Genomic DNA, 24738 nt, shown 5'->3' with positions numbered 1-24738 from the left:
CTCCCCAACCCAGGCCACTGGGGGTTCCTGGGCATCACCCCACCCAGCTCTGGGGGTGGGATTATGGGTGCCCCAACGTGACTGCTTGAAACCTCTTACAGACGCCTCTGCAGAGCCGTCCAGGCCAGGCCTTCACCCCACCCAACTCAGGAGGCGGGAGGAGGGATGGCCTGGGGTTAAACACCAGGGAATCAGATGTAAGGGCCTGACTAGCCTTACGCTTCTCTCCATCCACTGAGCTCAGGAGGACAGCCTTATGCCCCCAACACCTGCAAGGCCTGAGGGCCACTCCTCACCCACCCATTAGTGAAAGCACACTGTCCCCTGCTGACTGTGTGTCCGCCAGAAACCTAGGAGCCGGCCCTGGCCTCTCTGTCTTCCACACCCGCACCCAGCCCACCAGCGAGCCCTCTCAGCTCGACCTCCAAAACTGATCCTGACCCTGACCCCTCAGCCACCACCACCATGTCCTGCCTGGAGAATTACAGCAGCCTCCTGGTGGGTCTACCTTGCTTCCTCCCTTGCCTGCTATAGTCTCTTCTCCACACGCAGCCGAAGGGATCCCTTTACAACACAAAATCAGATTCCTCTCTCCTCTGCTCAAAACCCTGCCACGGCTCCCAGCTTACTTGGAGTCAAAGCCAACCCTTTTTCAATAGCACGTTCTCTGCCCTCCTCCCCATGTGGCCACCCTGCTTTCTGTTGTTCTCCAAGTAGGCCAAGCCCACATCCACCCCAGGACCTTTGCACTTGCAGCTCCCTCTGCTGGACTGCTCTTCCCAGAGTTCCAGAGCTCTCCCCATCACCTCAGCTCTCGTCAAGAGAGGCCTTCTCTGATCACCCTGTTTAAGACAGCGTGGCCGCCCGACCTCCACCCCTGCACTCCCTCTCCCCACTCTGTGTTCTTCCTCACACTCTGCAACACCTGGCGTATTAAACTGTCACTTGCTCATTCTCTGTGCCCCTTTCAAAGTGAACACCCCTGGAAGGGAAAGCATGTTATACCCCTGAAAAGGATGAACAATCTTATTTTCCAAGAGTCAATTCGAGAAGCATGAAGTTGAGGAACATATTTTCTTTAGCATCAGGTATATTTATAAGTCAGGAAATGCCATACTTGCATTAATTATTCTCATCATTTTTTCTCTCCATCACTGAAGGGTTTCTCCCCTTTTTAGGCTAAACTTTTAGAAACCACATAAGTGGTATACACTGTAGGATCTGATTATAATGCTGAGCCTCTGAACAACTTGTAAATGACTTGAAACCCAGCAGGTTGGGGGAGGAAAGTGAAGTACTTGGGATGGGGGAGGCCAATTGGACCAGAGTTCAATCACAGCTGGGCCCAGAAAAGTCACTGCCATTAGGAGGCTCCTAGGGGCTGAGGATGGGGAAGGAGGGACTGCCCCTTAGGAGGAAAGTCAGGTCTGAAATGGGCCGTGGCGGGGGTGGCAGCAAAGGGCTGGGTGCGAACACACCTGTAAAGTAGCTCAGAGGGAACAGCGTTCCGGCTCTAAATTTCCCCAAGAGGAAAACGGGGGAAGGCTGGAATTCTGCCACCCTCTCTCCTGGGCCCGGCTCTAGGTCCCGCTCCCTGTCCCCCAGGAGTGTGCCGCACGCCTGTACCCAGAGCCTCATATGACACTTCCCTGGTGGCCGCCTCTGACTTACCAGCTTCCTGAGCGAAACCAGTGCTGGAATCGCTCACTTAGCGGGTGCTCCTCTGAGCAGCTGGAGCGTTCACTCCCCACACGCTGGGCACTGGGCTGAGTGGCTTTCCAGAGTCCCCCATTGCCTCTTCGCCACAGCCCCCTGAGGACGGTGCTATTACTATCGCCATCTTGTGCATGGGGAAACTGAGGCACGGGGCGTAATCTCCCCACGATCACACAGGTAGCAAGTGGCTACGGCAGAACTTGAACCCAGATCCGGTTCAGAAGCCTCTACTCCTATCCTTCAGGCCACATGCCTCCCACCTGAGCCAGAGAGATGATCATGCATCCACTTTGATATATTTAGTTGCTTGCTTCTGAAATTAGACCCTGGTGGTGTCATGGGGCCTGGCAAGTCTTGTGCCACCGCTGATCTCAGAGCTGCTAGTCGCTGACACCTCGGTGTGAAGAACTTTTCTGTTTACTCCCCTCCCTGGGGGCAATGACAAATGAGGGAAGGAGGTGGGGGTGGGGGGGAGGCTGCAGGACCACTTGGAGGACCCTTCCCAGAATCCTCCTCTGTGGTTGCCATGGCACCACCTCTGCAAAGGCCTGGACCCTGGTGGGGAAGGGAGGGTGAGGTGGGGCGAAAGGAAGTGATCCAGAAGAAAAAGAGCTAGCCTGTGTAGAGGGTCCCTCTGGAAAAGGGGGGGCTGCGGGGCCATCAGACCTGAGACCCTCATCAGGGCCACCTCAGGAGGAAGGACAAGACGGCAGAAATGGGTGAGGAAGGTGACAGAAGTATGCAGGGGGTGGTGGGAGCTTCAGCGAGGAAACTGAGGCACACGAGGAAGACTGGACTCTGCAAGGGCAAGGTACTTGGCAGCACTGGCCCAGCGCCCAGCGCACAGTAGGTACTTAGTAAAGGTCAGCTCAAATGAGACTTCCTGATTAGGACACCAGGGAGCCCCGATTTGCTCGGACCAGGAACAAAGCATGCGCACTGCGTCATGGAGATGTGCTTGGGGCTCCCGTGGTGAGGGGCTCTGGGTGAGGGGCTCCCGCCCGCACAGGAGCTTTTCCAGGGTGCAGGTCCCCTCTGAGCCTGAGCAACTCTGTTCCTGAAAGGCTGGCTGGGGGCTGGGGGCTCCAGGAGAAGAATAGGCCCCCTGCCACTCAGCCCAGCTGGGGCCGCTGGGGCCCTGCGCCCAGCCCAGCCCCCACCCTGGCACAGGCGCAGCGGGTGAGCGCATGCCTGGCACAGTCCCCAGTGCCTGGGAGAGAGGCTCCAAGTGGGCGGCTTTGTATTTTGTGAAAACCAAATCCACAACTGATCTCTCCAGCCAAGCAGGGCCTGCTGGGAAGGCTGGCGGGCCTCTCTTCCCGCCCCCCTGCTGGGGCCCACCTCCCCCAGGAACCATGGGGAGCACCAGCTGCCACCCTGGCTGGCATGGGGGCTGACAGCCGGGCCTGGGCCCCGCTCCCGAGTGCCAGGGTTTGCCCCCTCCCCACCCTGACCCCCTTCCTGCCTGGAATAAATTGGAATACAAATCAGAGGGAACCGCTTTCCTCTGTTTGAACAAATTGCTATGGATTCCTCCCTGTCTCAGGTCAGGGCTCACGATGGGGGATATTTTCACTCGCCGGCTGCTAATAGACTCGGGAGAAGCTGCTGGATCGATGGAGGCCGGGAAAATTAGCCCGGAGCTCCAGGCCAGCCTTGGCCTGTCCCTACCCCCACGCCAGGACTCTTGGAAGGGATGAGGCAGCCATAACCCAGGCTGGACATCAACACCAGCTGACGGCCTGTTCCCTCCCCCTTCCTGAGAACCAAGGCAAGAGAGTCCAGGAGAGGCAATGGGGGAAAGGTGGGCCCAGAGAGGCCCCCAAAGAGATCTGATGTCCCCCACAGTCAAGCATGGCCCCCTGAACATATCTCCATGCTCTTGTGTGCAACATCAGCGTGCATATACACACCTTCAGCACATGCATGCCCATGTATACTTACATGTGCACAAAAATAGAGATAAAGTGTACACGCAAGGTAGAGAGAACATGGGAATGTATTTCAGCTCCTGTGGAGGTACCCAGCGAGAGCAGTTTACCTAATGCTGCTGGTTCTACATGCACGCACACATACATGCATACCCGCAAACACATACATACATACATACACACACACTCCCCTCTGTAAATTAGAACCCAGATCTGCCTTGGGAGATAGATGTGGGAGACAGGGTTTGTCTACTGGCAGGCAGAGCAGTACCGCTAGCTTGGTGTGACCCTTCGCCTCTGGTTACTGGTTTCTGCCTCTAAACCAGTGGTTCTCAACCTTCCTAATGCTGCGACCCTTTAATACATTTCCTCATGTTGTGGTGACCCCCAATTTCATTGTTACAAATTGAACATAATTAAAGCATAGTGATTAATCAGAAAAACAGTATGTAATTATATATGTGTTTTCCGATGGTCTTAGGCGACCCCTGTGAAAGGGTCGTTTGACCCTCAAAGGGGTCGCGACCCACAGGTTGAGAACCGCTGCTGAGCCGTTAGGGCCAGGTGACCTCTGAGCCCCATACCTCTGACCTTTCGTAGCTCCCAGCCGGGGCTGCCTATTGGCTGTGCAGGCCGAGGACTTCCCTGGCCCTCCTCAGCCTCAGGTTTCTCTTCTGACAAATGACGAGATTCGCCCCAAGATCTCTGCTGGCTTTGTCACTTTCTAAGCCCGTGACTCTCCATCATCCCTCTGCCTGTTCTCCGCTGCATCCTCGGCACCCAGAACAGTGTCCGGCACATAGCGAGGGCTCCAGAAAAATGTGGTTAATTACTTTATTAATCTCAGGTCCCAGGCGGGCGTGGAGAGGCTGAGAGAAATTCACAACAGGATGGAGGCGCCGCTCTGATCTGGACGCTAAGGCCCAGGGGTACTCAGGGTGCAGACGAGCCAGGTCATTACCCACGGAGGCTCCTTCCTGCAGAGGGAAGTGGACAGAATGCAATCGGCCTAATTACCCACACAGGGTCCTGCCTGCGGGGAAAGGGCAGCCGTCCAGTGTCAGAAATGGTCCCCTCCTCTCTCTTCGTTTTGAATTGAGCTGGTGGGAAGCTAATGATCATGCCCCACGGCAATGCCCACAGGGCCCGGGAGACTGGGTTTGTCCTCCGTGACCCCAAGCCCTGCCCTCCCCAGGTGTGAGGCCCCTCAATCCTTCAGGGAGAGCCTGGGTTCTACCAGGAGGGTCTTGGGGAAATTGACGGGCTGGAGGTCTCGTCACAGAATCCCAGGAAGTAAACGAGGAGCTCACGGGTCTGGTTTTCCGCCCGGAATCAGGGCTTACGCGTGCAGCCCAGAAGACAAGACCGACGAACAAAGAGCTCAGCAAAACTGGCTGGTTCTGAAGCGGCAAACAGAAGGCTAGGCAGGATGTAGTCCACGCTGCCGGAGCCCCGCTCCCCTGACCATGCCATGCACAGCGCCAGCACCTGAGGCCAGTCACACTGCCTTCCCGTGCAGCCTGCTGCCCAGCGAGTGCCAGAATTAACACCCCAGGAATTAACACCCCCAGGAATTAACACCCCCAGGAGCAGCCTGCAGCCAATGACAGATGGGATTTGGTGTACACCTGCCCCAGCTCCCTCACCACGACGGGCAGACTCTGAAGTGTGTATTACGCAGTGTCCCCAAGGTCCCTAGTGAGACATGGTGGTGACTCGCTTGACAATGCACCTTTTTTTGGTTGCCTTTGCTTTCCTATCCCATGTCTTCATTCCCCTACCTGAGCTCCCTGCACTCACCTCCCAAATAAACTACCTGTACTTGGCTCCTTATCTCAGGGTCTGCTTCTGGGGAACCCAAACTGCCACCTCAAGTCCAAGCCAATTCTGATTGTCATGGTGCCCCTATTAAGTCTCTCACGTGGTCCCTTGTTTTGTCACTCACACACACACACACACACACACACACAGACTCCTCTACCTCCACCTATCACTTGTCGAAACTTCCTCACCTAAATTCCAATCCTCAAGATCCAACTCATCGGACCAACCAGCCTGAGCCACGGGGGAAGGGCTTGAGGGCTGCGGGGAATGCCCAGAGCAGCCTTCCCGAAACAGGCCCGGGTTCCTGCGGGCGAACGGGCTGGCTGCCCTAAAGCGGACCACAGGCTGTGCGACAGAGACCAGCAGCCAGCAGCCTCCAGGTCACGGGGCCACGCCGGCTGCCTCCTCCCCCCACACGGGGCCTCCCAGGGCCTCCCGACATTTCACGAAGGGCTTCTCACATCTGGCCAGGCGTCCTGGACCCAGAGCAAGACTCCTTGGATGCAGTGAAGCTTGGGGATAAGAAATGGGGTTTGCAGGGGTGGGAGGGGGATTGTAGATTTACAGCCTAAAATGAGCTTATGAACACCAGGTAGACATGCCCCCGCTCCTCCGAGCCTACAAGGTTACCTAGGAGGATGGGAAAGATCCAGATGTGGAGTCCCTTGGCATGGCTTTTCATTCAGCCTCGGTGCCTCCCTGCTGTGTGACCTCAACAAGCCACTCACCGTCTCTGGTCTAGTCTCTTGCTGCGCTGAGTCTCAACGATCTGCCTCTGGACCGCTTGCCACCGACTGGACTGGCGGCTGAGCTCTCTCCGTGCCACACCCTCGGGCCCCACCTCATGACCTTCTCTATGTCTACCCTGTGGCATATTCCAGAAAGGAGAGTAAAGCCAGACCTCGCCACAGCACAGAACTGCAGCAAGCCGTGGGCTTACGGATTTTGCTGGAAGGTAAGCTGACCTCCCCAAGGTCGCCATTCCAGCAGAACGCCAGAACCAAACCCAGGGAGATGAGGCCACCAGCACCCTCCCCACCTCTACCTTCCCGATGCCCCTCTCAGAAATGGGAAGAAGCACCTCGTTAAGAGTTACTTAAGAATCACATAGGAAAAGTCTCTGGGCCAAGGAGATGCTCAAGTTCAGCTGAGAGGCCTCAGCTCCTGAATCTTTCTGAGAAGAGATTATGTTACAGCGAGCTGAATTACAGTAAGACAACGAGGAGAACTTCCCGACAACAAAGGACCACAGGCTTTGAGAACAGAAAGACGAACTACATCGCCTCTGCAGTACTTTCTGCCCCATGGCTTCTGGCGTAGCCCCTCAGTTTTTGTTCCCCCAAATCAGGGGGGTCCACAGAGCTCTCCCGTGGCTGGGACTGGAAGGAGCCATTGCCAGAGGGGACAGGTACCAACCAGCAGAAATCAACCACCTCACGAGTTGTGAGTGGTGCGCGGGTGGGAAGCGGGGAAGGGGAGCACAGGCCGACAGGGAGCTGGGACCCACACAGGAATGTGTTGTTGAGCCCAGCAAGGCTCTCCCCTGCTCTAGGTCTCAGTTCTCTATAAATTCCTTCTGGGCATCCTCAGAACAGCCAGAGCCCCCCCCACCACCACCACCACCACCTGAGCTAGGCTGGCCGGGGGGAGGGAGTGGGGGGGAGAGTGGTGTTCACAGCCATCTAAGTCCTCCCTCATTTCAAGAAGGACCAGCTGACCCTGAGGTGGGGATTCGTGGTAAAGTGGACATTATCTACCCAATATCCATTCTCCCCTTCGTTCTAACTAAACCCTGATAATCTCTTAGGTGAGAATGTGCCCATCGAAAAGGCATTTCTCAGCCTCCCTTGCCGCTAAGAATGGCCCATGAGCTACACGCAGCAGTGATGGGGAGGGGGTTTCTGGAAAAGCTTTTTGAAAGAAAACGGACTCAGCTGGTAGGCCTGTACCTTTTCTTTTTCCTACCTGCAATGTGTCTTTTTTTATTTTGTAACGCTCACCTGAGGATATTTTTTCCATTGATTTTTAAAGAGAGTGGAAGTGAGGAAAGGAGGGGAAGAGAGGGAGATAGAATAAAGCATCAATGGAAGAAAGACACATCGATTGGTTGCCTCCAACATACACCCTGATCAGGGCCAGGAATCAAACCTACAACCCAGGTATGTGCCCTTAATTGGGAATCAAACCTTCAAACCTTCAACCCTTTGGTGCACAGCTGATGTTCTAACCACTGAGCACACCGGCCAGGGCTGGAATGTACCATGATGACTGAGCAGGGCAGCCCTTTGGTGGCTTTGTGGCAAAATGCTTTAAGGCAAGGGTTCCCAAACCTTGCTGCATGTGAGGTGATACCTTGGGGTCTTAAAAAAAATACTAATGCCTGTTTACCTCCCCGAGATATTCTGATTTCATTGGTAAGGTATGGCCTAGGCCAGTGATGGTGAACCTACGACACGCGTGTCAGAGGTGACACGCGAACTCATTTTTTTTGGTTGATTTTTCTTTGTTAAATGGCATTTAAATATATAAAATAAATATCAAAAATATAAATCTTTGTTTTTACTACGGTTGCAAATATCAAAACATTTCTATATGTGACACGGCACCAGAGTTAAGTTAGGGTTTTTCAAAATGCTGACACGCCGAGCTCAAAAGGTTTGCCATCACTGGCCTAGGCTTTGGGAGTTTTGCGCACTCCCCAGTTTGAAGCAAAGTTTGAGAACGCCTCCGTAAGCAGAGCATAGTGACGAGTGGAAAGGAGCCTGGGTTTCTAGCGGCCAGGAAGCCTCCATGCAGCCCTGGACAGTCTGCCACTAAACTTCCATTTGCTGGAGCCTCTCTCGTGAGGCCTGGTTTCTAGGAACAGACAGAGATTCCCAACTCCACAGCACAGCCCAGCCCAGGCAACAGGAAGGGCCGATAGCGCCATGGAGCCCCCCTCAGAGCAGCCGGCGGGCCCTGGACTTGCCATTAGGCCGGCTTGAGTTCAAATCCTAACTCTGCTACCTGCCAACTGCAGGGCCTTTGGCAAGTCACTCAAGCTTCTCCACCTGAGAAATGAGGGCCTTGGAAAAGGCTGCGTCCTCCCGCCCCCCTGCCCGCTCCTGGGGCATGGGTGCCCTGGCCCCTGTGGCCTCAGCTCCCGCCACCCTCCCCGACACTTAGCAGGCGCCCGTGATGATGTGCTTGGTTGACACTAAATTGCTTCAATGGGGTCCGATTCTGAAATTTTCATTTATTTATAAACCTAATGGAGGAGAGAGTACACAAAAGGGCCACATCTCGGAGAGGTAACAATTTACCTCATGCAAATCAATGGGGCAGCACCTCCGGGAGGATTCTTGCAGCCCCTCCCAATTCGGGGATGGGGAAGGCCCTGGTGAGAAGCAGGGGCCTGTCTCCCAAGCCCCTGACCTGGACCTGCGGTTAGCACTGCTAACACAGGAAGTCTCCGTCCATCACTTAAGAATAACCAGTGTGCGTGTGTGTCTGAAAGACCCCAGGGCCCACAGGAGCTTGATTGAAACCAAGCTTGGGCAGTGACCTGGAAAACCCAGAAATGCCCTCCGGAAGCTCCGGGGAAGACGACATCTGTGTGGGCCTGACTCATTCCGACGCACCGGCTCCGCCAGCTGCGCCTGGGAGCCAACTGGAGAGCTCTCGCCACGCAGCTGCCTCGATGCCACCTGCGGAGCTTCTGATCCGGGAGGTCCCACCTGCGCGTGCGGCCAGGCGGCTGCTGTTGCAAAGGCTCCCCAGGTGGTTCTGAGGGGCCATCGGGTGGAGAAGCACTTCTCTACACAGCTTCCCGTCTCCAGGCAACCAGTGTACCTCGGTGGAGTGTCTGGGACTAGAAAGGAGCCTGAGGTGGGATCTCTGCAGCCGGCTGAGCAGCACCCTCGTGCCGGCCCCGTCACCAGCCCCTGCGGTCACTCACGCCTGCAGCCGCAGCTTCCCACAGGCCGCGGCTGGGAACCAGGCCCGCGTGGCTGGGAACTGCCCGCACCCTCCCTGGCCTGCCACATATCTCAAAAGCGCAGCCCGCACCTCCAGCTTCCACATGCCACCCACGCCCGGAGCTCCCTGCCATCTGCCTGCCACCGCTCTGCTCTCGTGAAACAGAGTCCCCACGGCTTGCCTGAGAGTTTACCAAGTGCTGTCACTTGGACTTCTGACTCCAAAGGTGGCGGTGACTGAGCCAGTCTTCCAGACAGGGAAACCGAGGCTCAGTGAGGGGAGGCTATTGGTCCAGGGTCCCTCAGAGGCCGCCAGCTGCCCATCTGGCCCTCCAGCCCAAGTCTGCCCATTTGCATCCAGCCCCTCTGCCCGCATGCCCTTGCCATTCAAAGGTTGCTCCATGGGCCCGCAGCACTGGCATCACCCCCGAGTTCGTCAGAAATGCAGACTCTCGCCCCAGCCCAGGCACACTGACCTGGATCTGCAGACCCCAGGGCACCCCCGCTGCCTCCCTGCCAATCTCCAGTCCCCAGCTGGCCCTTCCTCCCTCAGGCTCTGTCCCCTCTCCTGGCTTTCCAGCCCCTGTGCCCTAGGTCCCCTCCTACCTCCCTGCTCTGTCTCCTCTCTCTCCTCCCACCCCAGGGTCCTGGGCTCAGCCCCCCTCCTCTCTCACTCCACTTTCTCTTTCCTGGCCATTTTATTTCACTTCATGGTTTCAGCCCACTCATGACCAACACTCATGTCCACCGGCCCATCAACATCTCTCCCAGACATCCCACACCAGAACCCCACGAAGTTCAAGGCTGCACTGGAATTGTCCGGAAGTAAAACTGCTGACTGAGGCCTTGCTCAGGGCCAGCTCAGGGCTCCACAGGTGTGTCTCATGGCACGCTCATCCCAAACCCAAGCGGTGGGTACGATGCCCTCCATCTGACCAGTGGAGAGGGCGCACCTCAGAAAGCAGATGGACCTCGGGCTCTCAGCTGATGCAGGCAGAGCTGGGGTTCAGACCTGGGTTTCTGAACGCCAAGCCTCAGGGCATTTCCGCTCCCACCCCTTGCCTGAGCTCTTCCTGACGCACGTTTAGAACCTAATGATTGTACAGTCTCATTCCTCGTCTTTTGCAAGAGTCTCTAACTGGCTTCCTTCCCCCACACCTAACCCCCTACAGTCTATTCTCTACATGGCAGCCGGAGGGATTCTATTAAAAGGGTGTCAGTTCATGTCCCTCCTCTGCTCAAAACCCTCCCACGGCTCCTCAACTCACTCAGAATAAAAGCCCGAGTCCTTACATAGCCTTACATAGCCTTCCACAATCAGGCCCCACTAACGCTCCAACCCTCACATCCTATTCCCCTCCCCATGGCTCACTCTGCTCCAGCCATACCGAGCCCTCCTTGTGGCTAAACAAGCCACTCGTGCTTCTGCCCCAGGGCCTTTGCACTGACTGCCCAGAATGCACTTCTCCACCAGGCTTTCTCCCTCTTCCCCAGGCATCTTCCAGGCTCTGTTCTCATGGCACCTACTCAAGGAGCCCCCCCCCCCCACCACTGTATATGAACTTGAACCACAGTCCACCGTTCCTGGTCCCCTTGGGTGCTTTTCTCCTTTTCACAGGGCTCATCGCCATAGGAACATTACATACTTATTCATTGACTTGTTTACTACCTGTCTCCCTCCGTGTGAATGTAAAGTCTAGGAGAGCAAGAGCTTGTTTTTCTCCAAATATCTCAAGAGCTCCAAACAGAACCTTCACTCGTATGTTTGTGGAATGACTGCAGCTCTTGTACCCAGACTCTCCTGTCCATTCTCACAGCCACCACCTGGGTCAAGTTCTCACTCCCCTTCCCTGGACCTCCTGACCAGTCTCCCTCCCCCTGACCCTGGCGTCCTCAAACACACCGCGGCAGGGCTACCCAGCCTGAAATACAGCCCACATCGACCCATTTCTCTCTCAAGGCCCTCCCAGCAGCTTCTCCCAGCCCAGGATTCCAGCCGACTCCCCCAGACACCGGCTTTGCCATCGGCAGATCTGGGTCTGAGCCCGGCTCTGCCACTTGGACAAGGAGCTTCGTCCTTCTGAGCCTCCGTTTTCTAGTGGCTAAAATGGGCTGTGAAGGACTCTCTCGGGGCTGAGGGGAGGATGAAGGGAGACCATGCACATTCCTGACCCCAGCCAGGCAGTAAACATTAGCGATTGGTATTACTGCGCCTTTACTCTTCCACCTGACTGCCCAGTTCCCTTTCAACCTACGCTCCAGCCCAGCAGAGTGGCACTGCTCCCCACACACCCAGGCTCTTTATCCTCCGTGCCTCTGCCTCCTCCTGGGATGCCCTTCTCAGTCCTTTCTTCCTTGTGTCAAGGCCACTTCAAGTGCCCCCTCCTCCACTAGGCCTTGGAAGTCATTCCCTCCCCCTTCGAATGCCCCCCCGCAGCCCTTTATCTGCACTTGCCTCATGGCATTTATCAAGATCTCCCAGGAGCCACCATCTTGTATGTGAGTCCCCTCCCCTTCTCCTTGAGGGCAGAACCTCCATCTCATTCATCTCAGCAGCCCTGTCAATTCCCAGAACAGGGTAGGCTCAAGGCAGGTACTAATCAGAGCGTAATGGGTGGTAAGGGGCACACCATACTGCTTTCCTGCCCCCAACTCAGAAGATCCACTGGGATCGACCTCCGAGCCACTTCTCACCAGCTGTGCGACCTTTAGCAGGTCACTTAAACTCTTGTTGGGAACCTCGGTTTCCTCATCTGTTAAATGGGGGCAACAGGACCTGCTATGTTGACCTCTCAGAATATTACGGGAATCAATGGAGAGAGAATGAAAATGCTTGTAAGGCACGTGGCACTTGCACACCAGCCCAGGATTGTTGTTACAACCAATGATCCTCCCTGGAAGGTTCGTTCCTCTTTGCACAAAAAGGTGCCTAAAAGAGCCATCACTGAAGGCATGGCAGGATGTCAAGTGAGTTTTACCTTCTTCCTTATATTTTTATGTATTCTCTGCTTGTTTTTGCAAAGAGCACGTGTTACTCGTAAACCTGGGGAAAGGAAGATTTCATGGTTTAAAAAAACAAAAAGGATTCACTTCTTTGAGGTAGGCATTGCTCTTGCCACTGTATCAGCATTTAAAGGCAATAGGGACCCCCTAGTAGCTAGTACCTGCCATCAGCAGATGCATGTCTGCAAAGCAGGGTCTCCTGATGATGGGGAGGAAGACGCAGGAGAGGGGCCACACACCAGGTGCACAAAGAGGCAGCACTGCCAGGGCAGGAGCCCCTGCTCTGCACACAGCCCCACCTGGACAGGAACCCACAAGCGGAGCCTCCCCCCATAGGGCCCTCCTCTGGCCTAGGGGGTAGGAAGTGTGGCTTTGGCCACAGGTAAATGCCCTGGGACAATGGGAGGGGAAACATGAGAGCTGGAGGGAGGCATGGAGCTACAGAAGGCCTAGGGATGCCCCTTGGGCCCCAGGCTAAGGAATTAGAGTAAGTCTCATCCCTCTGGAGTCTTGAGGCCAAGAGAGTCTAGGAAAAGCAATAAGCAATGTGGCGGCCAAGCCCGCCCCCTGCTGGCCATATCTGGAGTGGCAGCTCCAGGTGCACAGGGCAGGGTCCTCAGGTACACACCCCTGCACCTGGGGCCTAGTCAGACTGTGTCCAGAGGCAAGGTAGGGGTGGGGCATGTCTCTTCCAGGACTGAGAGGCCCAAGATCCCATCTCCAGGTCCCCTGTCTTTGCTGGTGGGTTAGGCTCCCTGAGCCCCGCCACAAGGAGATGCAAGGCTGGAGTGGGAAGGGCTGAGGAAGGCAGAACTGGGGGAACTAAGGGGAGGATGTGAAGTGGGGAGGAGGGTGCACCACACTCCTGCCTCTGTCTCGTTCCTCCCAGGCCCGCCTCTGCCTCCTGGGCAGCCAGAGAAGCCCCGGCTGCTACCATTGCCCGGATTTCCACTCCCACACCCAGGTATTGATTTCCTGCATCATTCATTTGCCGGCCTTGGCTGCTGTGATTAGCTCCCTCCATTCTCCCTGTGGAGCCCCCCGCCCATCCCTCCATGTTCCAGCAAAGCAGAGCTAATACCAGGCTTTAAATGAGGCTTTGCCACCCGGCCCCAGCAGCTCACAGCCAAGCTCGGCCAATTACAAATAGGCCCTTGGTATGTCTGCAGCCGCCCCCTCAAGGGTGCTTTCCTGGCTAATATAATCCTCTCTAACCAACCCCACCACCTCCAGAGCCCCCACCAGCCAGGAAGCACAGATTCGTAGAATGAGGCATCATGCAGATCTTCAACCTAAGAGTGGGGGCGGGGGGAGCTCTTGGGTCTGACTCCAGAACGGGGGAGCCCTCAAGCAGGCTCAGGGGCCAAACCTCAATGGGGGAAACAGACAGTGCTGGCAAAGCAAACAAAAGCGCCTGGATTTGGAGACACAAGACCCTCTCCCTCCTGCAGTTGCTATAACTGAGAAGGAAGGGAGGACAGAGGCCTGGACCTTCTTGAGGACATTTGCAAAGCCCTCAGCTTTCTGTCAGCCCTGACCCCCCCTAGAGTTTTCCAATGCGATGCCTTCTCCCAAGGGAGAGTCCGGTTTGGACAGGCAGTTTCTGGGCCTGGGGTGGAAACTAGTGAAAAATCCTGAGTGCCCACACCTAGATCAACACCCAGAAGGCGGCGCTGGGAGGCACACTTCCTGAAATTCCTTCTCCGAACCCTCAGAGGAGGGAAAAAAAAAAACACCTGACTTGGTGATAATTCTGTAAGCTATGTTGCTCTTGTCAAATTATTCAACATCTGTCTTCATGTTCCCACAAAAATTAGCATAGGATAGTAGTTTCTGATGACACCTTTGGTGAAATATTTTGACTTCCACCAGTAAGTTGCAAACAACCTGTCTTAAGGATAATGTCAATTCCCACTCCTGCATATTAAATAATCCCGAGGTTTGTTGTGTTTTTCTAAGGGAGAGGAATCCCTTCAACCCGCCCTTCGCTGGAAGTCCGGCAGCTATGGGCGGAGATGAGCCAGGGCAGGTGTATCCTCATGAAGGATACTCCTCCATCCCTTGGCTACTCCCTCTGCCTAGAACGAGGCCTCTGGGGCAGCCCACCACCCCTGGCCTGCCGGAAAGAAGCTTACAGGATCCACCCTGGAGCACAACAAACGGGGCCAGGAGATTGGGAGGCTGGGAGGAAAGAGGGAACCAGCTCCAAATGGACCATCTGGTCTGGTACTCAGCTGCTATAGCATCTGTGCCCCAAAGAAGAGGGAAGCCACCTGGCCAGTTTGAGAGCGCTTCCCCGGTCCCATTGCAGACAGCGAAGCTCGGGTCCGTCAAGAGGACCCTCAGAGGGAAGCAGACATAGGTCTCCAGGCCCCTGCCTCCTACCAGCCTCAGCAGAGGCTCCCAGCTCAGGCCAGATTATGGCGGGGTTTGCCTTCCACATCCCAGTCTTCCTCCCTCTCTCCATTTCAGCTTCCATGTTTGCTAATCTGCTCCTCCCTCAGCCACACAGGCCTGGGAGCAGAGGGGAAGGGGCCGGTGGTTCCCTCCCCAGGGCACACTTGTTTTTTGTGTGCCTTGAGTAAAAACTGCCTCCCTCCTCACTGCCAGGACAGCACTGGGCTTCCAGCCTCCTCTCTCTCCTGCATCCTGAGTTCCCCCGTATCTATAGCCACCAGCCTATAGCCACCAGCCTAAGACTGTGACTCGCCCTAAGCAGAGACCCTCAAAGAATGCCCAACTGCCCTGTGCAAACCATCTTAGGGAGACACCTGGGAAAGAAAGAATTTCAATAAGCATTTCTTCCAACTCATCCCAAACCATGGCCCTTCGTTCTTGCAACAAATATTTGCTGAGCTCCTGCTGTGTGCCAGGCACCATGCTGGGTGCTGGCACACAGGGACGGACATGCCTGACCATTTCTCACCTGCACTCCACTCTTTCTCAAGTTGCTTCATCTGCTTTGTGAATAGAGGGAAAGTGGGGGAGGGAGCAGAAAATTAGCTCTCCATACTACTCCTTACCCCAGCTCCAGCCCTACGATGGTTCTCTCTGGCTATATCTGGCCAAAGCTTCACAAGGAACTCAGTAGCCTCCTGCTATCCTCCCCCTCAAACTAGATCTTCCTTTCTCTCCACCCACCACCATAAAGACTTTCCACGCAGCAATTCCCCCGAGACCCCAGTCTTTCCCTGGAGCCACACTCTCAAAGGGCAGGTGGAAAGAATGGCATCCAAGAGTCAGGGGTTGGCCCCAATGCACACAACCCACTTACCTCACTCTGAGTGAGAGAGCTTGGACTCAGGGAGGGGAGAAAACACCCAGAAAAGGGGCAGATGAGCCAATGACTCAACCCTGGCCCCAAAGCACTCAGAAATCAGGGTCTGCAGAGACCACTGCACCTGTCTCCCACTCCCGCCCTCATTGCTGGGGGTTCCGGGCTAGACTCCGAGTAGCTTCCCCAAGATGTGCCCCGTGCAGCCCTGGAGGAGGTTGGAGGAGGTGGAGGGAATGGAGGAAGGGGATGGCCATGGCGGGGAGATGGGCATGCCAGATCTGCCCAAGGGCACTCAGAGGGAGGAGAGTGGGGGACAGCAGCCAACAGGAGGGCTCTCAGTCACTCTACAGACCTCCTGGGTGTGGTGAAAAACAGGGGGAGACCTCTTTAGGCTTCCTCCTAAGGCACAGTGAGGCTGAAGGGAAACCTTGGGGAGAAAGAGGAAGGAAGAGCCCCCCCCCCCCACACACACACACAACCCCTTGAGGGGCTGAGGCCTCTGGGACCCACTCAGTCGCCTCCTCCCCATAACCCAGCCTCTCATTCTTCCTCGTCTTTCCTTTTCTGGCCTATATATAAAGGGCCAGGCAGTAAGAGACACACAAACTAATTAAGAAGCAGAGTTTGGCCAGATGCCTAGGCCAGCCTCCCCAGGGAATTAAACCCAAGCCAGCTAGCAAGTCACCTCCCAGAAACCCCTCAGGGCACCCCTCCCTCTTGTGAGGCACCCCCAGAAGGAGGCATTTAGCATCTGCACCTGAGGCTGGTAGCCAAAAATGTATGGGGAGGGACAAAACATCTGACCCCCACCAGTAGAACAGGCCAAACTCTCCCGCCCGCCCCCTCCCCCACCCCCATCTTAAAGGCAGTAACTACGCCCTCAACCTCAGAAAGAGAGAATCCTCCCACTCCAGCTCACTTCATTAAAAAGTGGCCTGCACAGGCTGCCCTGCAGTCAGCAGAAAGCAAAGTAGGGGCCGCTGGGCCCAGAGACTTTTTGTGCGGCAGGGCCGGGGCATTTGGGGCTGCCAGAAGTCAGAGGGAGGGTCCCTGAGAGCCGTGATGCCTGTTCTGGGGACCTTTCCCGGGGAAAACCCACGGAAAAGACGGGATAAGGGGTGACTGGAGTCCCCTTAGCGCCCAAGAGCGAGGCGTGGGGACGCGGGAGCAGAGCTGCCGGGCAGGAGGCAGCGTTTGGAGGCGTCGCGGGTGGGTGTGTGCCTTGTTTGCGTTTGGGGGGGACGGGGCCCGTGTGTGTGTGTGTGTGTGTGTGTGTGTGTGTGTGTGTGTGTGTGTGTATGCGCGCGCGCACAGGGAACGGAAGGTGGGGCTGGGGTTTTGTAGCTGGGAACCGGAGGCAGGAGAACTGGCTCCAGAGAGGTCCGAAAAGGGATGCCGGGGCTTTAGGCTCCGGATCCGGGGGATGTGGCAACCGCTCGGGTTTCCAAGAAGCGACTAAAAGAAGCGAAGCCTCTGTGAGATCGCGGAAGGCGAGCCCGCGGCTCCGTGGCGGTGCCGGCTGCCAGCTCTCGCGCAAACCACGCGCAACTCTGGGTCACACAGCGTTCGGCTTCCGCTCCCCAGGCCGAGCCGGGGTAAACCAGGCTGCGGTGCAAGTCGCTGCCCCGGCCCCGGCCTGAGGTCTGTCGGAGTCTCCGGAGCCAGCCGACTGGGTGCTCTCCGGGGTTCGGAGTCACTCCCGCCTCTGACAGGATGTGAGAAAGTGGGTGCCTCCCCCTGGCATCACCAGCTTCACGCCAGACCCCACGACCCGCCTCTGTGCTCCGAAGCAGCTCGTTCGCTCTTCTCGCGCCTGGGAAAGGGCGGGGACCCGGGCATCCCCTCCAGGGTGCGAGCCGCCGGGGTCCCCACCAAACCCCGGCAACGCGCGCTTTGCGCCTCTTGCAAAGTTTCCGCCGGTGCTAACGTGCGTGCCGCGGGCGCGGGCGCGGGCTCTTACCGTAGACGCCCTGTCCTCGGCAGTGGACGGGGATCAGCGCCAGAAGTAGCAGGCAGGTCACCTCCATCTTCACGGCCGGTGCTTCATCCCCGCGAGGCGGCGCAGCCCGAGAGGCGGCGGGGGGCGCATCCGCCGGGGCCCCGCGATGCCCCCTGCGTCTCCCCCTTCTCGGAGAGGCGACGGAGACCCGGAGACTGAGGAGGCGGCGGCGGCAGCGGCGCGGATGGCTCCTCCGGCAGAGCCGCGGCCCCGGTGAGGACGCAGGGGGCGCGGGCCCGGCCCCGGGTGCCTCCGCACGCCCCGCGCAGCCGCCAGCGCCCCGGCCCGAGGAGCCCGGCCGCCGAGTCTCCCCGGGTCCCCAGGGCTCTCCTCTCGGGGTACGGAGCGCCGGGGACCTTCTTCGGCGGCGGTTCTTCGATCCAACAGGCCAACGACGACTAATAAACTTGTCGTTTCTGCGCCCAGGGGACGCCCCTCCGAGATGGGGGCCGAGAGGCCAGGCTTCGTCCGGTTAATCTACGGCTTCCAGTCCTGCGGCGGGTGCTGGGGGCTCAAGGGCCCGACCCAAGGGGGCCGGGCTGGGCGCCCTCCCAGGGGCGAAGGAGCCCGGGCCCGGGCCCTCCGGAGCGGGCGAGCAGCGTGGACTGGACTCGGCCGAGGGGAGAAGTTAGTGGAGCCCGGAGGATCCCGGAGAGGAATCGCACCGGGCGCCCCGCGGGAATAGGGAGAGCAGTTCCAGTCAAGACCGACCACGGGAAGCGGGGAAAGGACGAAAGTTTGAACCGTTTGAAAAATATTCGCGCTCTCGCCGAGGCCCGGGCTGCAGCGCGGGCGCCGCTCGCCACCTGCCCTCGCCGCGCTCGGCTCCTGCGGTCTAGCCGCGGCCGCGGAGCTCCGATTCGGTGCTCTCCGGAGAGCGGGGCTGCGCCGCGCCCCAAGTTGATCGTCCCTGCCCCCGCCCGGCGCCTGGACCGGCGGGGCCCCGAGCGGGAGGGGCCGGGCCGGGCTCGGCGCGCGGCGGCCGCTGGGCTCCGGGCCGCGGGAGCGCTCCGCTCGCTCCGCAACTTGGGCTTCACTGTGCTGCTTTTCCCCCTTCGGAGCTTTTCATTCGCGCTCCCCCCGCCTCCCTCCCGCCCTCCCTTCCTCCCGTCCTCCTCCCTCTTTCTCGCGTCCCCGCGTTCGGTCTCTCGCTCTCCCACCCTTTGTCGCTCGCTCTCCTGTTTGATTCCCCTCCAGTTAAAAAAAAAAAAAAAAAGGAGCCAATTAAAGGCAGCCCAGCTCGCCCGGTCCAGCCTCTGTCCAATTTCCTCGCCTCCCCCAGGACCAATTAGAGAAAACAAAACAGGTCTGGGGGAAGCAGACTGCCTTCTCTCTCTCTCTCTCTCTCTCTCTCTCTCTCTCTCTCTCTCTCTCTCTCTCTCTCTCTCTCTCTCTCTCTCTCTCTCTCTCCTCACCCCCCTCCTCCATCTCCCTCTCTCCGCCCCTTCTCCACCGCCCCCCCCCCCGCGCAGGAAAATGTCAGAAAGCAGAAATGGATCCATCTATCCCGAGGACAGTGGCGGAGGGACGTGGGTTTCGGCGCGGGCTCGGTAGCGGCGCGCACACTCGCTCTCCGCCCGCCCTTGCAAACCCAGACCGGCGGCCCGAGCCGGGCGCACCGACCCCATGGCGCTCGCGGGGCAGGAACGGCCGCTCGCCCCGGGGACCCAAGCCTGCGGGGCACTGCACACTTTGTAAATGTTTTGCACTTTGGGGAGCGAGACGGAAGCGAGGGTCGGAGAGAAAGGCCGGGGCGCCGCGGTTCTCCGGGTCCTGCAGGCGCGCGAGCAGGCTTCCTGCGGTCGGTCTGCAGGGCTGTGTGCGCGCCCCGGAGTCCCTCCGCCCCCGGCCGAGCCCCCGCCCCTTCCCAGGCCACCTCCGCCTCTCTCCGCGCAGGGCGTGGGGCCGCCGCCTGGCCGCCGGCTGAGAAGGCGCGGCTAGAGCTCCTGCCCTTGCCTCGGCCCACAGGTTGCCAACAGGTTTGTCCGCAGGACTCCGGCGCCAGAGCTGCCCGAGCCATCCCCCTTGCTCCCCAGCTCGCCCCTCTCGCCATCCAGCCTCCCCTCAGGACGTCAGGCGCCCCAGGCCGCCCCAGGGGCGCGCTCCCTTCCGGCAGCTGAGCCCGGGGCCGCTCCAGCTGCTGGGGTCTGGCACTCCGGGACTCCGCCACCTCCGCCGGCCCTCGCGGAGCCGGGGTGGGGAGAGCGCCCCTCCCAAGCGCCGGCGGGGAGGGTGTCTACTGGGAAGTGAAGCGGGAGGCCTCCCGCTCGCCTCCGATCCTGTCCCCGCGCCCGGGTCCTGCTAATCTCACCTACTCCACCTGTCGCCGTTATTTCTCTCGGTGTGTGCGCAGGATTGTATCAGGGCGGCGGTGGGAGCGCGGACAACCGCAGCAGCTAGCGAGCGCGGAGGTTACCAACCCGACCACCAGTCCCCGGAACTATTCCGTTTCTGGGTTGTGATGCTGGTGCCCCGACTCTGCATTTGTCAAAACTCAAAGAAATGTACACACACAAAAGGAGTTAATATTTTCGTATGTAAATTAAGACACAAATTTTTAAAAATGGTAATAATAATCACTCCTCCCTCAGGTCCATTTCCTGCTGTCCCCCCCCCCCCCCTGCCTGTCCAGGGGCTGACTCCCGCTGCAGGGGCAGGAGTGGGAGGTGTGGGGAGAAATTCAAGGCCGCATGGAGGGGGGGGGGGGGCGTGCTGTCAGCTGAAACCTCAGCTCCCTTTCTGTCCACTCCGGGAAGTGCGAGAACATCTGAATCCTGTTCAGCCCACCTCCTCTTAATTGCACCTCCTTCACCCCCACCCCCTTCTCTCTCCTTCCTTTCCTGTTGGTCCAAAGCTGAATAGGGGATCCAGACCCATCAGATACCAGCTGAAGACTTGTTAAATGAATGAATGAATAATGCCCATCGTACTCCAGACCTCGGATACCCTCAGTGCAGCCATCCTTTCTACTCCTCACCCCCCAACCATCCTTCCAAAGAGAAAAACCCATTTTCTGCCCCAGGAAGATCCAGGGTTGCTATGGGTGCAATGATGAGTAGCTTCTTTTATTGTCACCTTCTTCACATTATTTGAAAATTCCTAGAAATTCTCACCTCTTCCAGGAAGCTTTCCAGGAATGATCACACAGAGTGCTGCTCTCCTTGGCTTTGCCCATTCTGCGTTGATGAGCCCTTATCCATGTCATGGGAAACTGCCTTCCTATTTCCCAATTAGCTAGCCCAACCCCAAACAGCAGTTAATTGCTCTTCTTTGGCTGTGGGGTGCATCATGCGGTGGGGGTGGGGGGGCAGGGAATCCCAAGGGACTCAGCTGACATATTCTTGAGTTTGTCATCTCAGAACACCTACACTGGCCGGAAGGAGAAAGAAGACTGCTGATGATGGGGAGAGACGGGGAGGGGGACGGAGGACCGAGTTGGAGCCAAGCTGGGATTGAACATTTGCTGTAGCTAATCCACGTGTGAATACACTGCAGCTAATTGTATGCAGTGTAAATACCTTGACAGCCTGTTTGCCGTGCCTGTAAATTCAGTCATCTCCTCTGCAAGTGAGCCCCGCCCTCGGCCTCTGATGATGGGAGGCAACAAAGAGAAGGAAAAGAGCACTAGGCGGGGAGCCGCGTCCTGCCTTCCACTCCTAACCTCTCTAGGCCTCAGTTTCCCCAGCTGTAAAGCTGGGAGAATCCCAATCTCTCAGAGTGGTTGGGAGACGTAATAACAGCTGACACCACATGCCAGGCACTGTTCTAAGCCCTTCATGTGTAGTAACTATATAATCCTCATCACAACTATGTGAGACCGAGCTGTTATGCTCCTAGAATAACAAAGATTCAGTGACTCATGCAGCTGCCAAACGCTTAACTGGGCTTCGACTTAGTTTGGCTCTATGACCTTACTCTCCCCCTGATTCTTTACTGAAGAGACCTAAGGGTCTAGTAAGTGTTTTCACTAGAAGTATTTCCTATTCTCTTCACACACCGGAAAACAACTCTCTGGGCCCCAAATTGGGCTCTTTGGGGTGGGGCAGAGAGTTAGATCACTAGACCTGAGTCAGATGAGGCCTGAGGCCTGGAGGCTCAGTAGGCAGCAACCAACTGCCAATTTTTGGGTTCCACCCTAGATGCTCTAAGGAAAAATCCCATTATTTTCCCCAGAGAAAGCTCAGCCTTTGAGCTCCAGGAGGCCCCAGGAACCAGCTGCTGACTGGGGGGGTGGGGGTTGGGGGGTGCCAGGCCAGGGAGCCAGCAGCCAGACCTTGGCACTGCAGGGCAGCTGTGGGCTTTTGTTGTGAGAGTGTGTTACTAGAAAGCTCCCCCATCTCCTCTGCCTCTTGCTCACTCACCTCCAGTGAGTCAGAGCCTGGAGGAGGAGAGGGAGAAAGAAAGGAAGAGTCTTTGAGGGGATGTTGTCATCGCCTTGCGAGGGAAATTGTCTCTGAAAATCATCCAGTGGCAGGTATCGATTCAATCTCAGGGCAAGACACTCTCTGGTCAGGTGGGGAAGGCTGGCTGGGAGGGGATGAGCAGCGGGGAGAGTTACGACCCTGCTGAAAGACCGGTTTATTAAATCGGGCTCTAACAAATAGCCAATTAATTGTTCCAGCTGCTAATTAGTAAGCAGTTAACTCCTGTTATAAATCGTGCTGCTCAAGACTAGTGATAATGCAATCCCGTGATGACACCTATGGAGAGGAGGGGTCTCAGAGACCTCTGTGGCGTAGGGCCTGCACCTGTCCACCCCTCCTCACCCTTACCCCCCGGGCTCTCCCAGTGGAATGCAGGCTGTCTGTATGCTCACCATTCATTTAACAAATATTTAATGGGCTTCTACTACATGCCAGGGACTACTCTAGGCACCGCAGATTCACTGTGAACAAAACAGACGAGAGACCCTGCCCTCAAGGCGGTAACATTCTAGTGAAGAGACAGACAATAGATTAAGTAAATAAGGAAAATAAATAGTATTTAAATGGTTAAAAAAAATGCTAAAGCTAGGAGGAGGAGATGTGAGAGATGTGAGGACTGAAATGTTAGAGAGGGTGTACAGAGAAGATCCCACTGACATTTGAGACATTTGAGTCTTGACCTTGAAAAGAAGAGGGATTGGACAGCGTCAGTATCTGGGGGAAGAGCATTGCAGGGGGGGGGGGGCAGCCAGTGCAAAGCCCTGCAGTGGTGAGGGGGTGTGGCTGCAGCTGGGCGGGCAAGAGGAGTAGTAGGAGCTGAGATCAGAGGTTAAGGGGGCAGGTCATTTGGGGTCATTGCAGGATGCTGGGTTTTACTTGGAGTAAAATGGGAACAATGGCAGGGTTTGAACAGAACAACAGGACCTGACTGTAATTTAATGAGCTCTGGGACCTGGGTGAGGAACTGATTGAAGGGGTGCTATAGTATCCACTCCGTGGGTGCCCAATAAATGCTTATCACATGAATTGATGAATGAATGTTGATGGGGCTAGAGATTGTAAGTCCGGGAAACAGGCTCACATTGGAAAGGCCAATCTATTTGGATTCTCTTGTAAATTAGATTACAACTGTCACCAAAGGAGCCCTCACCTTTGAACTTTCCAAGGAACTCCACACCTATGATCCTAAAAATGTCCCTGTGAGGTACGTTAAGACAGGTGGCCCCCTCCACTTTACAGATGTGAAAACTGAGGCAACGAGATCGTCACAGGCTGGCTACACAGCGAGTTACTGATAATACCAGCCCTACAATGATGGGAGTGGAGGGTACAAAAAAGACAGGAGTCCCTCCCCGATTTCTGGCCACTGGTCACAATTGTGTGCTGCCTCACTGTGTGACCTTCCCTCTCTGGGCTCCAGATTCTCATTTCCGCAATGAGCAGGGCCTAGACTGGTCCTAAGATCCCCCAGCCCAGGCTCCAAAGCCTTGCCAGCCGTGTCTGAGCCAGACGTCTGGATGCCACCTTTCCCCACGTGAGGGTCACCTGGGCTGTCCCGAGCGCCCTCTGTCCACGCTAATGTTGGAACAGGGGGAATTTTGTTTAACTTTTCAGTGGATCAAAAGTAATTTGGTTTTAACACCAGCTTGAAAGCACATGGTCTCCCCCTCTGAGCAGGTGCAAGAAGTGCTGATTTTTTACTCAGCTCTGCTCCCCCGCTGGGGGGTCTGGGAAGAAAGTGATCTTCGGGAAAAGTCGGGGTCTCTTGACTATTTATTTGTTAATTAAACAAATATTTATTGAGCTGGACATTTGCCTGCATCACAATGGGCACCCTGTTGGAGACATCCAATAAGTGAAGACAAGACCCTGCCCTCAGGGAGCCCCAGACTGAGGGGGAGACACAGCCCTGCCCTCAGGGCCCCCCGCGGAAGTGAGGAGAATGCTACCCTAGGGTTATGGATCCTGCTGTGAAAACGGAGCCAGAATACAGATCTAGGAACCCATACACTGTAACAGTAATAAAGGTGCACTTCACTGAAGGGCCAAGGGGATGGGGAACGAGGAAGGCGCCGGGCGCCCCCTCTTACTCTGACTTCTTGGCTCCTACGGCAGGGTGGTTTCCTACCCTTTCAGCCTGACTGCCTGCGGCCTTCCAAGTCTCCACCGAGCCCAAGGGAAGCGGCCTGGCATTTTATCGGGGGCTTTTCTCCACATGCAAATGTCTCCCTGGCCCCTGGGAGCCAGGCCTGTTTGAAGGGAGAGTCAGCACCACAGGGAGGACAACCCACTCTCTGGGGGGGACAGGCCCCACCCCAGCAAGAAGCCCCCTCCTCACCTCACACCGCCGCGGCCCAGGGAGACAGAGGTGGGGCGGGGGCGGGGGTGGGCACGTGACTGCAGAGCACCTGGAGACCTGAAGGCCGCCTGTTACTCCAGTCTCATGGACAGCACCCCACCCGGCTTAGAGGGACACCTGAGAGACAGCACCCCCTGCAGGGCGAGCGCAGGGTAGCTGCTCACTAAAACTAGCTGAGCGGGGTTACCCTGACGCACACAGAAGTCAGCTCCGGGCAAGACCGGAATGATGAGGATGAGGGAGGCCCAC

General features: G+C 56.9%; 1 protein-coding gene across 4 annotated transcripts in view; it reads right to left on the bottom strand.

Moving 5' to 3' along the window:
• Window positions 1–18783, bottom strand: part of MDGA1 (MAM domain containing glycosylphosphatidylinositol anchor 1) — a 54278-nt gene extending 35495 nt beyond the window's left edge. For 2 of the 4 annotated variants that reach the window (XM_059701805.1, XM_059701806.1), the window contains exon 1: window positions 17668–18782. In XM_059701805.1, coding sequence (XP_059557788.1) covers window positions 17668–17734 — 67 coding nt within the window. In that variant the 5' untranslated portion in view covers window positions 17735–18782. Of the gene's footprint in view, window positions 1–17667 lie in introns of all 4 variants that reach the window. The other 2 variants (XM_059701807.1, XM_059701803.1) reach the window with 2 other exon arrangements.
• Window positions 18784–24738: the final 5955 nt, after the last annotated feature.

Source organism: Myotis daubentonii, chromosome 6 (assembly GCF_963259705.1).
Source record: "Myotis daubentonii chromosome 6, mMyoDau2.1, whole genome shotgun sequence".
Taxonomy (NCBI): domain Eukaryota; kingdom Metazoa; phylum Chordata; class Mammalia; order Chiroptera; family Vespertilionidae; genus Myotis; species Myotis daubentonii.
Note: the sequence above shows the minus strand (reverse complement) of the source record. Positions and strands in the feature narration are given on the sequence as shown.